We start from the raw sequence: 17,831 nt of genomic DNA on the forward strand, positions 1-17,831 counted from the left end.
CTGGGTATCTCGTTGTTGAGTTATTTTAATAAGAACTACAGAGAGGAGGGGAGAAAAGGTGGAAGCATTGTGGCAAACAACATTTATAATGAATTTGAATGGAAATGGTGAGGGTATCTAAAAATTAGCAAGGAAATATCCTTATTGATTCTGTATATAGTCTTCCTTGTTGTTCCTCTTTTCAGTGTGGGAGGCAAAATGGCAAGGCTGATAAATTTGTTGATGCATCAGTTGTTAACTGCAGTTCAGCTGTCACATGAGAGATATGTTAGGTAGCTTAATCACACCATTGCCTGTTGATTGACAGCCAAATAATCTCTTCAGATTTTCAGTGTAATCCAATAAATTGTCTTCTTTTCCAACAGACCTTGGTCCTACTGAAAAATAATCTATTTCACCATTTAATATTGATTTAGCTTCAATAGTTGCTAGACACTGTATTTCCAGTATACATTTTCCATGTCATACATTTAGTCCATAGGTCTGGTTTCACTTCCATAACAGCATCTTCTCTTTGCTCTTTGATTTGGGACACAGCTGGGATCCTATTGGTAATACTGGTTACATGAACTAATGTTCAAAGTAGGCATGGCTGTACAACCACCTTGCAAATTGTATCTGTGTATTTATTTTGCACAGGGAAATGCCAGTTTATGGAATTAGCACTTCTATATGATCTCAGACAGTTGGCAGATTTGGTGGCTCCTACAAACAAGGGTTTGGGGACTACCAAGCTTATGAACCTTATTAATTGAAGGTAAAATAAAAACACTAAAAATTGGGGTGGGATGATGTTCTCACATTCTAGAAAGGTGATTTCAGTCAAGGAAACGTGTCCAGTATCTGCCCAGAACCCATAGTATACATTCGTGTCTTGCAGGCCAAGGAAAGGTCCTGTTGCAATGGCCTCCTTTGGTCTTTGGTTGTCAGCTTGATCACATTACATAGTAGTCTCCCTTGCAGGGTTGCCTATTTGCACCAAGGAACCTTGGATAAACATCCAAGGAAATCAGGGTTTCCTGGTGTACTGCACAGACTTTTGTTCCTGACAATACAAATGCCAAAATGAAATCCCGTTGAAAGGTATTTGGGCATCAGTCGTATTCATTCTGACATATTTTTTGTTAGAAGTTAAGAATTGCTGTGATTTATTTGCAGCTTTTAAACATGGTTCCAAACCTAAGGCTTTCCATCTTGATTAAGTGTTCCTCCATAGGACTTGTAGTTCCTTTTGGATTTATTCTTTTATTTTTCAAGTAAAGCTCAAGTTAAGTTCTATATAGATTAGTCTGTGTGAAGCAACTACCTGCTGCTATTTTCATGTTTCTGTAGGATGGACCTATGGAAATATATTATTTTCACAAATAATTTGCCTATCCAAGGAGCAGTTCTCCAGTTTGGGGCCCCATACTCTAACATTACTCATACACATTATTAGAAATCTGTCCAACTCCCCTTTGAGTAAATCTGCTTCACAGCCATTTCTCTCATATTTCTGTTATTGCATATTTTTCAGACTTCATGGAGACTTTAAAAGACTGTATTGTGCAACTTTTCCTTTCACAGAATATGTTTGTCTTGTAGCCTATAAAGAAAGTTCTTAACACAGATGGTTTATTATGTGGGGGTATGAAAAAAATTAGATATGCTTTCTATGAGCCAATGTTCTGACATATGTCGTTGGCAATATTCAAGTTCATTACAGCAGACTTTTGGAATCCAGATGGTTAAATCTCATACAAGAGTGCTGTTTTCCTGAACTCTTTTCCGCTTTGTGTTCATGGAGTCATGATAATGCAAAAAAAAAAAAAAGATAAACCCATCTCTTAGGAAAGAATGTTATAACAAAATAATTTACACTGATAGGGAAGAAAGGAAATAATTTGAAATGTGTATTTATTTAGATTCACGGCTAATAGGGTTTTAGTTCCATTACAGTAAATGGACGTTTTCTTGGGTTCACAGGAAGTTAAAAACAGATGTGGCAAAAAAGATAACTGAAGTCGAAGAAAAGGTATCTAAAGTAGCAAATGAGAGCACCAGTGCAGACAGTGAACTGACGGCCTTAGAAGCAGATGCCAAGAGCTTACACAATGCCGTGAAAGAACTTGCCGAACAGCTGGAGTTCATAAAAATCTCTGACATTCGAGGTTTGTATTTTATACGTCGAGGAATTTTGGTGGGATAGCTCTGGCTTTTAATAAGAAAGGAGACAGTACGAGGAATCCTAAGCAGATATATTTCATGTACATTTAACATAATCTAACCCAAACTAAAGGCTTTAAGGAGGATCTGCCTTGAAAAGCAGAGTGAAAATATTGTAAATAATTAAAGTCAAATGGATTTCAGTGGAACAAACAACTGGGCTTAATCGTCCCTCGGCCATGCTTAATTATGACTACATCATGCATTTCATTTCATAGACAGCTTCTCCAAACTGAATCATTGGAAAGGCTTGGCCCACAGGTCCCATAATTCCTTATGTGCCAATTAAGGCTGAGGGAAGTTGTAGCCCAGTTGGAGAGATCCAGGTTAGTGAAGGCTGTTTCAGAAGAACAATGCCATGATAATCCTGGTGATGTTTTGTTGACATCAGTGGAATTTCATTAATAGGATGAGCTTCTCAGGGCAAGTGCATCAGAGAGTTATTAAAACTAGGTGGTTTCCCAAATCTTCTGCAGAGAATGAGAGTTGCACACAATGCTGGTTTAGGGGGAAGATAAGCTGGAGGGAACATAATGCTACATATGTTTAAGGAAACCAATTTCTGCAAAGTAAAGTAACTATGCGTAGGGAGGGGATAAAACCATTCCATACACAGCAAATGAATGAAAACAGGACTGACCCTCAGACAGTGGATAGGAATGGGGCTCCTAAAGGACCTCAGTTAGCACCAGGAGGAGCAGCAGTTGTAGCTAAGTATCTCCTGTAAAATGTACCTGGTGCCTTGCTTTGAGAGATGCTCTGCTCCAGTCTAGTGTTCCCCATGTCTAGAATCAGAGAGTGATGGGAATAAATACTCAAGACAGACCACTGTGCCTAAGTGGATGGAATGTCTTGGACTGCCACCAGAAACAAGCGTACTGTGTCATGCAACCTTTACACTAACGATGTTGGCCTTGCTTTATGGAAGAAACAATTCTCCTTGCTTTCTCATCAGCTTGTTCTTGAGCATATATTTTCTTTGGATTGCTGTAAGACCAGACAAACATGGATGTTCAACCATGTTCACATCTGAATGTTTCAGGAGCCTTGGACAGTATCACTAAATATTTCCAAATGTCCCTGGATGCAGAAAAAAGAGCCAATGCTTCAGTTTTGCTTCCTGGCAGTGTTGTTGAGCAGTCAGCAGAAATGCGTCTCGAAGTGGAAAGCTTGATCAATGATACCGAGGCCAAGTTCAAGGCTACACAAGAAGAGCAGTCGCGTCTCTTGGATGAACTTGCAGGAAAGCTGCAGAGTCTGGATCTGGCAGAAGTGTCTGAAAAGGTATGTATCCTGTGAATGCTGTATCAGAGCAGCGAGGACAGAAAGGCTAAGAGTTTAGGGGGCAAAATTAACAAGGACTGAAGTCAGGAATGAAGGGAAACCTGTTGCATATAAATGAGATTTGAGATAAATTAGATTTCATATAAATGAAATGCCAGATAGAGTGCCATGGATTAGACAGGTCATTGTACCAGTGAAAACATAAAAATGAAATGCACACATAGAAAACTTTAAGTAATTCCAGATGCATAAAGTCCGCATTATAGGAGACAGTTTATTGACAAAGACCATCTTATGCATCTGTAAAATCAAAGAATCATTGAGACATGTAACCCAACAGGTGCAGGTAGTCCTTGCTTAATGTCCACTCATTCAGTGACCATTCAAAGTTACGACAGTGCTGAATGAGGACTTACAATGGATCCTTGTAGTTGTGGCTGCCACAGCATCCCCACAGTCATGTGATCACAACTCGGGGGCTCAGCAACCAGCTCACCATTAAGACATTGCAACACCTCGTGGTCATGTGATCGCCATTTGTGACTTTCACTGCCAGCTTCTGACTGACAAAGTCAGCGGGGAAGACAGAAGGAGGTCGCAAATGGTGATCATGTGACTGCGGGACGCTGAGATCGCATGAGATTTGCCTAACAACAGCAACTGGAACTCCCACAACTGCCGTTATAAGTTGGTGCTGTCACATGACATCATGCTTTACGACTGTGTCACTTAGCGACAGGCTTCCCAGTCTCAAATACCATTGGTAAGCGATGACTATCTGTCATATGGTCCAAGCTTTTCTTCTTTAAATAATCCAAGTCCTGTAAACCTTTTCATTCCCAGATCAGAATTTTGCATACCCCAAAAATGGAAATTTCACAATTTGTATGAATGGCAAAAGTAGGCATTCTTCGGTTTAGCTTTACATGTCTTACCTATTAACAGTATTGGTGCCTTGCTATACTGGTCTGAGAGTTTTTGGGGTGTCTCATAATTTTATTTTAACAGCAAGAATTGTTTGTAAGGATAAAACAGTGCGTATTGAAGAGCAAAGCCAGGAGCTGAACCACCAAGCATACGTAAAATCCTAGGATTACGCTGAAAAGCCTGATCAGACAAAGAATATCTCCTCTTGGTGCCAAAATACATTCCACTGTCGCGACACTTCAGCAGGGAAGACCTTTTTCCTAATTACCACCCACCTTGTTGCAGAAGATAGGAAACTTAGAAGGGCCCACCCAGGATTATTTATTTATTTCGGTATTTCTATCCTCTTATCACTGAAGATCTCTAAGAGGTGGAAAAGATCAAGCTTCCGTCCACCCAGCATAAAAACAAAGCAAAAATATAAAGGAACCTGAACTGAGCAATAGAATAATAAAACTAGTGTGAAATAAAAGTTGTTCCAGGATGTAAACAGAGTTTTGAAAAGTGGATGGATTAAAACGCCATGGAAGATGAAAATGGAGAGGCCTTTTGCTGGCAAGGAAAAGACTGCATTGTAGGCTCCTGGGAGGATTAAAACATACTATAGACTCACGACAACTAGAGTTCTGCTCTTTTCGAAATTTTGCCTCCTGCAGCACTTCCTGAAAATTCACACTTTTCCCCCTAGATCTCATCTTGCTTTAATTGAAAGAGAAGATGGTAATCCACCTCAAACCCCTCGGATTGAGTCCTCTAATTTGGAGGGATGGATTTTTCATTTTAAAAGGGGTGGGGGAATCTTTAGGCAAGATAACCACCCACCAAACGGGAACAGGGAAACAGGATGTGATTTGCACATCCCTACCTAGGAACAATATTTTGTCTAGTTCAGTGTTTCTTAACCATGGCAACTTTAAGGTGTGTGCTGGGGAATTCTGGGAGTTGAAGTCCACAAGTCTTAAAGTTGCCAAGCTTGAGAAACACTGATTTATAGAATGAAAAGGGCACCACGTATCATCGTGCTGTGCTCTAACCTGGATTGGCGTGGCCTCTGAGAGGAGAAGAAGTCACCGGTATGAACGGGGCTATAGACATACAGGATAATAAGGTGAATTCAATTCATCTGTATTTTTTGTTGTGAAGTGGGAAAGAAGAAATGCTGGCTGGGGAATTCTGGGAATTGAAGTCCACACATCTTAAAGTTGCTAAGGTTGAGAATCACTGGTCTAGTTTCAACTGAGCATTGTTTTACTACCTCCATCCAGACACGGCTTCATAGTGCTCACTGTCTCATTTAATTCTGTTGAAAATGAGGAAGCAAATTGACTGACCCTTTTCTCTCTATTTCTCCATAGATTCTCTCAGTGGTTTCAGATAAATTTTAAATGCCCTGGGGATGAAATAGAGATCATAGCATGGCTGCAAACAGAGAAAAATAATCTCATACACCACATTGGTTATCCATGTAATTGATAATTCAGGAAGCCACAGAACCAAGATAACTTCCATAAAAATTATAGTGAAAAAAAAAAAAGAATTGCATCAATCTAAGGAATTCTGTATGTTCAAAATGCTTCCATGTATCTTTGAGGTTGCCATTTCCAACATTCAGTTGTGTGGATATACAACATCCATTTTGTGTATTGTCTCCTACATAAAACAAGAAAAATTGGCCTAGAGATTTATTTTCCCAAAGGGAAGAATTCTAATAAAATCCTTTAAAAAAATTCTAGGCATTTTTCTTACAGGCAACACCCTGTGTTTGACGGGTATTAGAAGTGCATAATATCATTCTACGTACCCAAATGTTGTCTTGGTTCACAAAAACAATCCACTGTTTAAGTGGGCATAAACAATGTGCGACAATTGTATTCTGTGGGTTTAATCTGACGGAGTGGAAGCAGTTCTTCTTTAAGGAAAAATGGCACGACTTGGGACTTTGCTGAGGAAAGAAAGACAGGTTGGGTGTGTAAAATAAGCACGAGGTGGGGAAAGTGGAAAACAGATTTTCTTCCTGTAATACAACGGAGGGTCAGTTGATTTAGTTGAATAATATGGGGGGTTCAAAAGGAGGTTGTGGCATGATTCAGCTAAGGCACCCTCTAATCCAGGATCTGAAGATGGATTTAAGATCAGACCAAACAAATGAGTTGAGAGTAAAGGTTATCGGCAGCTGTTAATCATGACAGAGCGATGTGGTACCTCTTAATACCAGCCATAGGGGGACAAGAGGGGACCGTGGCCTGTTTTGTTTGTGAACTTCCCATTGCCATTTTGATTGGTCACTCTGCTGGGATAGGTAGTCCTTTAGTCTGATCCAGGCCCAGTCTTACGTCAGCAACTACCTAGACAGCTAGGCTCCATTGCCGATAAGAAATGCCTGATTGCATTTCTGTCCTTTTGAATGTTTTAAAGCAAATAACAAGCAAAGGGACAGGCACCGTGAATTAGGCAGGGGAGAACTTAACTGTGGTCCGGTTTCGGTTTTGTTTGCTAGTTTTTGCCTCCAGTTTTCCCCTTCCAGAAGCAGAGGTTTGCTTTAGGGGAAAAACGGATGCCAAAATTTGTTTTCTTGCTGGAGCAAACCGCTTGGGAAGACAGTGTTAATTCCACCAAATGCCAACAAACCAACCCACTGTTGTTCTTATCTGGTTTAAGAGCCTCCATGGCTTTTCTTCTTTCGAAAGTTCAAAAATGTGGAATGGTTATCATATGTTTCTCAGTCTCATCTTATGGATCCTGGGGAGACCAAAATGTTTATCTAAGCCCCTCTCTGAGGCTCCACTGTGTTTCAGCTTCCTGCTATCTTGATGGATTGTGAGCTGGTCCAACAGGGTTGTGTGAAAGACATCCAGCCGGCTGACCTACCACAATAACATTGTTCCTGTAATGAGCTCTAGAACAGCTAAGATTATAACGATGGAGCTCTGATCCTTTGTGTTCTTGGGAATAAAGCATTTCACAATTGCCTTTGCTTTGGGGGGGTGGGGAGGGCAGGCAGGGAGGGTTTGAAAGTTGCAAAAGTTTCAAAAGTTGCTTTAGCGCATTGCCCTGGGGTGTTGTAGTGCTTTAAGGAGCTGGCTCTTCACTGTTTTGAAAGTGTGATAACCTTTGACTCTTTCCTCTGTTTAATCCTTTCAATTGCAGATGTGCGGAACGCCCCTGGGGGCTTCCTGTGCTGATTCCAAATGTGGTGGGTTGAGCTGCCGAACTGAAGATGGGAAAAAGAAATGTGGAGGGCCAGGATGTGAGGGCTTGGTGACCGTGGCCCACACCGCCTGGCAGAAAGCGATAGATTTTGACAGAGACATCCTGAGTGCTTTGGCAGAGGTGGAACAGCTCTCCAAGATGGTAATTATTTCAACCGCTCAGCCCTTAATGACTAGAAAATAAGTTTATGGACAACTCAAGGCAAGAACAAGCACGTTTTAACGTTTCACATGATATGATTTCAGTAAGTGCTTTCGAACAATACGTAGCTTACATAGATTTGCCTGTGTGAAGAAGAGGTAAAAAGATACCTGTATTGTTTTGAGAGGATTCTGTTTTATGCGAGTCACTCTTACAGCTTCAGAATCAGTTAATGTCTCTGTCAGTATTTATTTTCAGTTAGAAATGGGCTTTGTTAGCAGTTGTAAATAGAGGCCTGCTTACATCACTTAGGTTTCAGAAGCAAAACAAAGAGCGGATGAAGCGAAGCAGAACGCGCAAGATGTTCTGCTGAAAACCAATGCCACCAAGGAGCAAGTAGATAGGAGCAACAAGGATCTGAGAAATCTCATTAAGCAGATCAGAGAATTTCTAATGAGTAAGTATTGTTTTAATGTGGCTAAGGCTGCTGGCATGCATCTGTCTGGAGAGCGACTTCCTCTTTTTGACTCATTAATTCAAAGCACTGACAGCCTTCCTAGAGTCAAAAATTGGCTGTTTCAAGTTGGTTGGTGAACGCTGGTTTTCCTTAGCCCTCTGTGTCTAGCTATTCAGTCTCTGCTTTCATGAGTTCCTCAGCAACTTCATCTGCATGGCCTTTTTCTAGGCGAGAGCATGCACGTGCTCTCCTTTATATACACCACTGGGTATCCTTTAGATATGTTGGATTTCAGTTCCCATACTCTCCGCCAGAAAGTCCTGGTTTTGAATTATGAGAGCTGACCCAACCTTTCTGGAGGTTACCAGGAGAGATGGTTGCACAACTCTTGATAGACATCTGCTTTTGATGGCTGAAAAAGCACAATATTTACCCAGCACTTGAAGAATTCTGGTTTGCTCACCCTTTGTGGAAAACGTTCACTACTACTTTTATTCAAATTATAGAAATAGAGTATATCTCTATAAACATTAATTAATCAGAGATTGGATATATGGACACAGACAGCTAATACCAAGTCAGATTATTGGTTTTCCAGCTTGAATGGAAACTTCTGCATAAAAAGCATGCTCACTGAATAATCATTCCTCACCATGACCATTATTTTCTGTCACTGGTCATTAATTGAAAATTAGTCACATTTAATTTTTGATGAGGCTTTTACCTACATCTGCCATGCGATGAGCTTGTCTTCTGAATACTCTGTCACTTGATGACATATAAGGTTCCTTTCACTTTTGGATATCTGTCAAAGATGGAGCTTTAAGCTCTAAAAAGAGTGGATTTTTTCACTTTAAAGTAGTGCTGTTAAGTTTCTGTTTCGAGCCCATGAGATTCTGTCAGCAATTTGACATTTCAGTATGAAAAATTAAGGGAACCATCTTCCATTACCTCATTCATTGCTTTCTGCTCATCTTCCTAACAGAAGACAGTGCTGATCTTGAGAGCATTGAAGCAGTTGCTAATGAAGTACTCAACATGGAGATGCCTAGCACACCTGAGCAATTGCAAACCCTGGCAGATAACATTCGTGACCGTGTGGAAAGTCTTTCTGATGTGGAGACGGTCCTTCAGCAGAGTGCTGGAGATATCGCAAGGGCAAAGACACTGTTAGATGAAGCTAAAAAAGCCAGGTACAAAAAAAATGCCTCGTTCTTTCTGTAGTAGACTTTCTTTTGCACCAGCAGAAATCTAAGATTGTTCTTCCATGGATATAATTAAACTTGGAAGTGGCAGATCTCCCTGGAGGAGACAGATGAATCCAATCTTCAGTGCTTCTCCAAAGAGAAAGATTCACCTATTCACTCAGTCTGATTGAAATTCTGAAAAGCGCAATCATTTGTAGTGTTTTTACATTTTTGTCCTTACTGCTGCTGTTAACGGGTACTAGAGACACCCTTGAGAGTGTAAGAAAGAATGTGGATTGGGACATTTTATTCTGTACTGTACCTATTCTGGGGAAGATGTCCTCACAGAGCTGAGGAATACATGTGAACATCTTTCACTATCTAAAATGTTCACAAATAACGTTAGGACATAAATACAAAGAGCAAATTGAAATATATGTTCTCTGATACAGGAACAAATCCTTGTTTTAAAAGAATCTCTTTAACATTGTTCATGTCCATTAATCAGTAAAAGTGCAACAGATGTTAAAGTCACAGCGGATATGGTCAAAGAAGCTCTGGAAGAAGCTGGAAAAGCCCAAACTACAGCTGAAAAGGCTATCAGACTAGCAAATGAAGATATTCAAGGAACGCAAAACTTAATTACCTCTGTAAGTTTAGATTTCCTAAATAATTTGGAAATAGTGAGTTAAGGAGATTACTACCAAGATGTCAGAGGAAAATGCACAGTTGATATATATCTCCTTTTGCTTGTTTCTATCTTATGCATGAAGCCCACTTGTAATGTGATTCTGTAGGTAGAACACACAGTGAACTGCTCTCATTATAGTAAAAATGTCATAGTAGATTGTCAATACTGGAAGATAACGTTTCCTCTTTGCAAAATTGTATGGGGTGTGCACTAAACATTATTATGAGCTAATTTCAACATTGCTTCTTCAAGCAAGTCCCAGTTCTGACTAAATTATGGAAACTGGGGGTGGGGGGGAATACACAACCTGGAACAGATTAGCAGAAAAACAGTGACGTTGGAGTGGAATAAAGCTTCTGTTGCTATTATATTGTCCTTTGAGTGAGCTTGACATCATCTTCCAAAACATATGATGGGAGCATTTAGCCCTTGCTCTCTTCCTTGCTATTGCTGCTGCTTAAGTATCACTGAGACTTTAGGAGTGGGCAACAGACAGCTGTTATGTCAGTGACCTAGGTTAAGGCTTGATTCTGTTAGCCACATGGCCAGTATCTGGGCTAATCACTGGCATCAACGGTACCTTTTCCACATTAACTGTGAAAAAAGTATCTCAGTAGGTAGCGTTATGATAACCATCACTCCTCTGAATTAGATTGAGGGCCAGCCTTGTCTCTACATCAGTCTTCCCTACCTAGGACTCAGCAGACATGCTACATTACAACTTGTAGCACTCCTAATCAGCTATTTCACCGGTTTCTGATCTTTTCATTATCTATTTCTAACACCATTCTCTTGCTAGTGATTTATAATGTATTCTAGATTCATCCATTATCATTATGCTGATGCAACAATAATAAGAATAGGCTTTAAATTGCCTCAATGATAACTGGGTGTAGCTATAAGTTGCTATAAGTATAATAAGGAAATGGGCTAAGAGGTACACAGAACAAAGGATGTGTAACCACGCAAATGCAACTAACTTCAGAAAAAAAGCCCCAAACACCTACAATTTCATTTTCAGAAGTGGTTTGCCCTTGTCTTATTCTTCCAAGGGCTGAGAAACAGCGTGATGGGCCCAAAGTCACCCAGCTGGCTTTGTGCCTAAAGCAGGAATAGAGTTTATGGTTCCTTAGTTTCTCGCCCAGCCCCTATAACCATTATACCAAATTGGCTCTTAGTGTGTATTAGTGGACTCCAAACTGACTCCTTCAGTTCCAGCAAAAAACTCACATAAGACTTTTCAGACTCAATAAATTGCAATCCTATTTACCAGTCCTTTATAGATAACATTAGATTTTGTATCCAAATCCACACCAGAATTAGTCTGTTTTTATTCACTAAATCAATGTTTCTCCACCTCAGCCACTTTAAGATGTATGGTCTTCAACTCTCAGAATTCCCCAGCCAACATGGTGGCTGGGGAATTCTGGGGGTTGAATTCTACATATCTTAAAGTGGCTGAGATGGAGAAACACTAAATCATGGCTATATATATATGCAGTAGATTAATAGCCTCATCAAGATTCAAATCATGGGGAGTTTCCTTTTCTCTCTTTAGACTGGTTCTAGTGATTAGCAAGCCAAAGGTAGAGGAACCAGCAGCACTGAATTTGAGTTGAGGCTTGGTTATCCACTATCTCTTTTGGAACAATCTTTTTTTCTATGATTATACTTCTCTTTCTTCTTTCTTCTATTACATGCAACATAGCAAGAGTTGTCCTAGCAGTGAAAATTAATCTCACTAAAGCATATCATCAACACCATTTCTCTGGTGCCATATTAGACATAATCATTTCATCCTATATGGAATCTGTTTGCAACACAGTATATGCTTGAAATTCCACATCATACATATTATTGACACAACCGTAATGAATAGCAAATTATGAAGAGTGGGTACATCACACTGTATACTAATAAATCTGGGAACAAGGGAAGGATTTCATATGAAATCCTGCTTAAAATTTCCAAGAAATTTACCATGAGATTGAAGTGTCCTATAGAACTGTAATGTTACCCGTCAGAATATTCTATCCCATTGACTCCAAAAAGAATGTCTCAACTTTAACTATGAGAAGAGAGTCAAGAAGTGACAATGAAAGTAAAAGGAGAAAAGGCGTGTTGCAATATAGGTAGAAGTTGTACTCTAGAAAACTAACTGCACTAATCTGAAAACCCAGCACTTTGAGAAGAAATTCATGCATGTTTTTATGTCTGCCATTCATAATCTCTTAGATTGAATCTGAAGCAGTCACAGCAGAAGACAATTTGGGCAATGCGACACTGCGCATTGCAGAACTAGAGAAGAACGTGGAAATGCTTCGACAAAAGGCTGCCACAAACGCGGAGGAGATAAAAGGAGCAGAAGAAAATATTGCTGCTGTTAGTCGAACAACCACAGATGTTCAAAAAGTAAGATTTTACATTGCAGTCTTTCAGTGGTTTCTGACAGGAATATCCTGGGGTGCTGTAGTTCATCTGAAGATACTGCTTTTCCTGTGAGAAGCTCTTCCAAGTTCAATGTTTTCAGGCAGTGGATATGGATAATGCAAGGCAGCACTGTCAAAGGTGCAGAATGAGGAAAGGAGCATTGTGGCATTACAACACAAGCCCCAGCCCTTTGGGGTATGTGGTGTGACGTCCCATGCAGTTACAAAAGGGGTGGATCTTACGGTGCGATGGCACAACGCTGCTTCTGTCATTTTGATGAGAGCAGCACCATCCTGCGGATGCCCACAATGCAAAGCAACAACTCATAAGAAGACCTAGTTGTTATATTGGATGTCTCCCAAATAAGGCAGATTTGGAAACTAGCACGGTTGGCCGTGCTCTTCTTTAAATAAATAACTAAATAGACTAGAATAGCCTTCCCCAATCTGGTATCTCCCAGGTAGGTTGGAGCTATGTTGGTTATGATGTTTGGGACCTGCAATCTAAGCAGACCTGGAAGGCATTAGGTTTGGGAAAAGCATATTAAAATGTACTTTTAAACCCTTTTCCATATCACAAGCTACGTTTTTCTTCTTAACATCTGAAAAGTGATGATCAGTGTTATTTTCTTAAGGGTTCAGTTCAGTTATTTATAAAGCGAACCATTAAGCTAGCCTATTGCTGCTTAAAAGCAGTGATGTCAAGGGGAATTCCTTGAAGGAAATTTTATTACACAACCTACTCAGTCAAGAACATCACAGCAGTGCTCTTTTCAGTGCTAAATATGCGAACCTCCAGTCTTGTTCTGTTGTGATTCAGTTGAACAGGCCCTAACATTCAACCACAACTGATAATATTTTTCCTCTCCTGTCCTACAGTATATGCCTTCCTTTATCCCATATCTGGATGGCATAATGGAAGTAGCAAGATAAAGTTGATTTTTTTTTTTAAGAATCTCTTTGTAAACTCTGTTTTGGATGCTTGTGGGTTCTGCATCTGATAGATCCAAACTGCACTGTAGCTGTATTAAAGGCAAGGATGTTAAGCAAAAGGAATGGACACTGACAATTGTTTTGAGTAATATTATCACCTTGCACATCTGTCTGTCTCTCTCTCAAATTATAGATACTAGATGACAGTGTGAATGAGAAATACAAAACAGTAGAAAACTTAATTGCCAAGAAAACAGGGGAGTCTGCAAATGCCAGGAAGAAAGCAGAAGAACTGCAAAATGAAGCTAAAATTTTGTTAGATCAAGCAAACAGCAAACTTCAGCTTCTCAGAGGTATGCAATATGGGGGAAGACTGTTGACATTTTTTTAGAAAAAAACTTGTTTTCAATTACAGGAAAGCATTCTTTTCTGTCCTCTGGCATTTCTAGAGATGCAAAACATTCATCATCAAACAGAGCTGTTTCTCTCTTTAATGAAGCCAAAGCACTGGTAGAATGAAACTTGGTTTGTTCCCAATTGCATCTTAGTGCATTTCTCAAACTACCCCCTCTGTGTTGCTGCTAAAATGCCAATGTTCCATGTTCTTTCTTCTTGCAGAATTGGAAGACACATATGAAAAGAATCAAAAAATTCTGGAAGAGAAAGCTAAACAAGTAATGGAATTGGAAGAAACTGTCCGGGGCCTCTTGCAAGCCATTAGTCAAAGAGTTGCAATTTATAGCACTTGCTAGGAATTGGAAAAGGAAACAAAGGGCTTAGGGGAAAAAAACCCAAAAAACTTTCATTTGAAGACAGGTCTTAAATTGATACGGAACCTGTCATAATCTGACCAGATGCCAGCAATTTTTTTTTCTTGCTTTCTAAAATAAAATACTACTTTGTAACCAAGTATATGCCTCATTTAACCCAAGTTAGTCTCATTCCAATGTTACTTTTATTATCCCAAATAGTAATTAACCCTTTGATTCTGCTAATAAAATCCTAGCATTAAACATGGGGTTTTTAACCACTTAATTTTGACTTGAGGAAGCCAAATGTTCCAATATACAATTCAGCACATAAACTGAACAGTCTCATGCCAACTTTCTTTGAAAAGAGGGGAGCTGAGAGCTTCTGATCAGAGCAAGCAAACAAGAGAACAAACAGAAACACACATTTTACAACGAGCTGGTAACGTTGTGGAGCTTATCAGCTATGTTTCCAGAAGGTTGATCGGCTAATTGGGTAAGGCTGTGAGTTTGCTAACCAGAGAGTCTGCGAGGGAGGGTTTTAAAGCTACAACTGATTCATAAATTAGTAAGAGGAACTATAATCCTTAACCATCAGCTTAGTCCCAGCCAGCACTAGAAAAACAATGGCAGTTCAGCATTGTGATGAAAGTGAGTGAGCAAGGAGGGTGAACAGGAACCAAAGTTTTGGGAGAGAATATTGCAAGGGGATGAAAGCTACTGATCTCCCACTGCCAGAGAATGAGCATCAAGGTAAATTTACCGGGTTTATGAATGAACTCCAGTCTCTGTAAAACTTTAGATAGGGGCTATCCTTTAATTCAAACAGTTCCTAAAGAAGAAAAACAAACCTACCAAAAAGAACTAGTAAGATGGTAGACAGCTGGGAAGGGAGCAGGATGCTCTCCAGTTTATTCTAGAGTGTTAAATGTACAACTCTCTGCATGTCAAATGGTTTGTGCATTTTGCTGTTGGCTCTCAGTTAACAAGTCTGTTCCATGAAAACTAACACAGCTGAACTGGGGACTCAGGCAGACAGGTATATAAATGAGATCTTCTAGATGTGATGATTTTGTCCCACTTCTAAGATAACACCTCCTTTGTTCTCAAGGAGAAATAGGATCTTGGGGAAGGAGGACATCACTCTGAGGATGAGATGTTCCTGTAGGAAATATTGTATCTTTAGATCAAGAACCCAGATCCTCTTATACCAATGATGGTTGTGGGTTATTAGAAACATGGGTAATTGGGTTTATGCCAGGTATGTAGATAATATGGTGACTTGCCTTCCTGGAAGAAAAATTCTGGACATCATATATCTAGGTAAGTTGTTGGATAGCGCTAAGACGAGGCAGTGCTTGTGGTCCATGTTGGCACCAACATTGGAAAATTTCGTTGACAATCTTGGAATCCAAATTTAGACCACTAGAATGAAGTTCAAGAGCATCAAGATAGCATTCTCACAACTGTTACCTGTTCTGTATGTTGGACCAGCTAGACAGCCTATTGTCCCAACACATGGACAGGGAGGTTATGCCAGGCAGGGGGGTTGAGATTTGTTGACACTGGGGAACTTTTAGGTTTCGGTCAAATCTGTTCAGAGAGATGAGCGCCACTTGACCTGATATGGAGCCAGGCTACTGGTACATAACAGAAGTGACAGAGCAGCTTTTAAACTGATCCTGGAGGATATACAACAGGTGCTGAGCCTGTTTGGAAGGATAGATCTTTTAGAAAATACAAGAATAAGACCAATGTTACTAGAAGGTAAACAGACATGACAAACTAAAGATCAATTGGAGTGTATTCCACAGTATGAGAGGCCACCATAGCTTTCTGATACAATCAGAAGCTGTAAACATTAAGACTGCTCCTTCAGGAAAACGAAAGCCTGCCTGAACAAGAAGACTGAAAAGGAACACAAAGTGTAGATTGATAATAATAAACCAAGTAAAAGATGAGTCAGAGTGATAGAAATTATAATTAAAAACAAAATCCATAGAGGGAGTAAAAGCAGTCCTCAAGAAATACATGAATATTGCAGAGAAACCAAATGAATTCTTTGGTTTTACCTTCACAACAGAAGATAGAGACAGGTACCTGAGCCTATACTGACTTTGAAAAGATTATTGGAACTAAAACATACTAAGGTAGCAAAAGATGTTCTAGGTCATTTCTTAAAGAACTCAAATAGGAAACTGCTGATCTCCTGGTTCATTCAATTTGTCCCTCAAATGGCAAAGTCCAAATGACTTTGCCCCAAATTTTAAATAGGGACTCAGGGGATCCAGGAAGTTGTAGGCATTGAATATAGACATGTATCAGCATAGTTGTGATCTATATTCTTGGATTTTCAAAAAGCTGAGTACCTCATCAAAAGTGCTTGAGTAAATTTAGCAGTCATGGGATGTCTTTCTGTGGATTGCAAAAAAGTAAAGCAAAGCAAAGCAAAAAGTAGGATAATTTTCTCAGAGGGAATTCCTTTCAGTGGAATTCCTCCAGAATCTATGTTGGGACTGGTGTTTTTTAACTTGTTCATAAAGATCCTGATTTAGGGATAAGTAACAAGCTGGCCAAACTTGCAGATGATGTCAAAATATTAAGGGTAATAAAACCCAACATGATTGTGAAGAGCTCCAGAATGCTCCCTTTAAACTGGATAAAAGGTCCATCAAATGGCAAAAAGTCCATTTCAGGAAGTGTAAAGAAATTTGCATTAAGAGAAAAAAAAACCCTTCACTTATTAATGGGGATCCAAGTGGTCTAACCAGGCAAAGTGTGTGACAGCTGTTAACAGGGACTGAAAATAAAACTGCCAGTTTTGTAATGCCCTTCTACCAATCTACAATGCATCCATCTCTAGAATACCTTTGAAAAAGGATATGATTGAGATGGGAAAATCTCATACATCTTCCCAATAAGGAGAGGCTAGAATGTTTGGGAATCTTTAGCTTGAAAAAAAAAAGGCAACTGAGCAAAGACTTGATCAAGAGGTGTAGCATCACGAATCGCATGGAGAAAATAGAGTTTTTTCCCCTCTCCCAAAACACTATGACTAGGGGTCATCCAATGAAGCTGACTGGAAGATTCAGAAGCACTTCTGTACAAAGCACATACTTAACCCATAAAATACACTTCTACAAAATGTGGCAATGGCCACTAATTTGGAGAACAGGTCAAAAAAGGAGCTATTGTTTACAACTGCTTTTTCCCAAGTTAGGAATCTCCAACCCTCCACTCAATGCAGAACAATGGCTGGAGTTGAATAGGTCTCCATTTCTAGCTTGCAAGCTCCCAGCTGTGATTACCATGAGAATCAAAAAGTAGGACTAAGATGGACTTGCCATCTATCTTTTATTGATTTCACTGCAATTTCTTTGATTGTTGTGAGCCGCCCAGAGTTGTTGAGAGTTGGGTGGCATACAAATTTAATATATTATTTCTTATGTTTTAGTACCACATTGTTTTAACAGCAATCTTTCTAGAATGCAAAAAAAAATCTGTACTTCACCACAGTAGACACAGATGGGCAATGCCAGATAGAAAGCAGAGAATGAAAAAAGGAAATGGACTTTGGAATCTCTGGGCACAATCAAACTCTGCAGTTCTGAAGGTCAC

The 17,831-nt window shown here is 39.7% G+C and overlaps 1 protein-coding gene across 1 annotated transcript in view; it reads left to right on the forward strand.

Annotated features, from left to right (window-relative positions):
* LAMB1 (laminin subunit beta 1) overlaps positions 1-17,192 on the forward strand; it is a 62,731-nt gene extending 45,539 nt beyond the window's left edge. Inside the window, exons 25-33 of the mRNA XM_007422108.4 lie at positions 1,966-2,150; positions 3,248-3,489; positions 7,564-7,767; positions 8,080-8,224; positions 9,210-9,417; positions 9,920-10,061; positions 12,338-12,514; positions 13,658-13,817; positions 14,083-17,192. Of these exons, the coding sequence (XP_007422170.2) occupies positions 1,966-2,150; positions 3,248-3,489; positions 7,564-7,767; positions 8,080-8,224; positions 9,210-9,417; positions 9,920-10,061; positions 12,338-12,514; positions 13,658-13,817; positions 14,083-14,216 (1,597 nt within the window). The 3' untranslated portion in view covers positions 14,217-17,192. The remainder of the gene's footprint in view (positions 1-1,965; positions 2,151-3,247; positions 3,490-7,563; positions 7,768-8,079; positions 8,225-9,209; positions 9,418-9,919; positions 10,062-12,337; positions 12,515-13,657; positions 13,818-14,082) is intronic.
* The last annotated feature ends 639 nt before the right edge of the window (positions 17,193-17,831 follow it).

The sequence above is a fragment of the Python bivittatus genome, unplaced genomic scaffold (genome assembly GCF_059951505.1).
Source record: "Python bivittatus isolate LINGU-HERP-01145 unplaced genomic scaffold, Pbiv_v1 ctg000010_np1212, whole genome shotgun sequence".
Lineage (NCBI taxonomy): Eukaryota > Metazoa > Chordata > Lepidosauria > Squamata > Pythonidae > Python > Python bivittatus.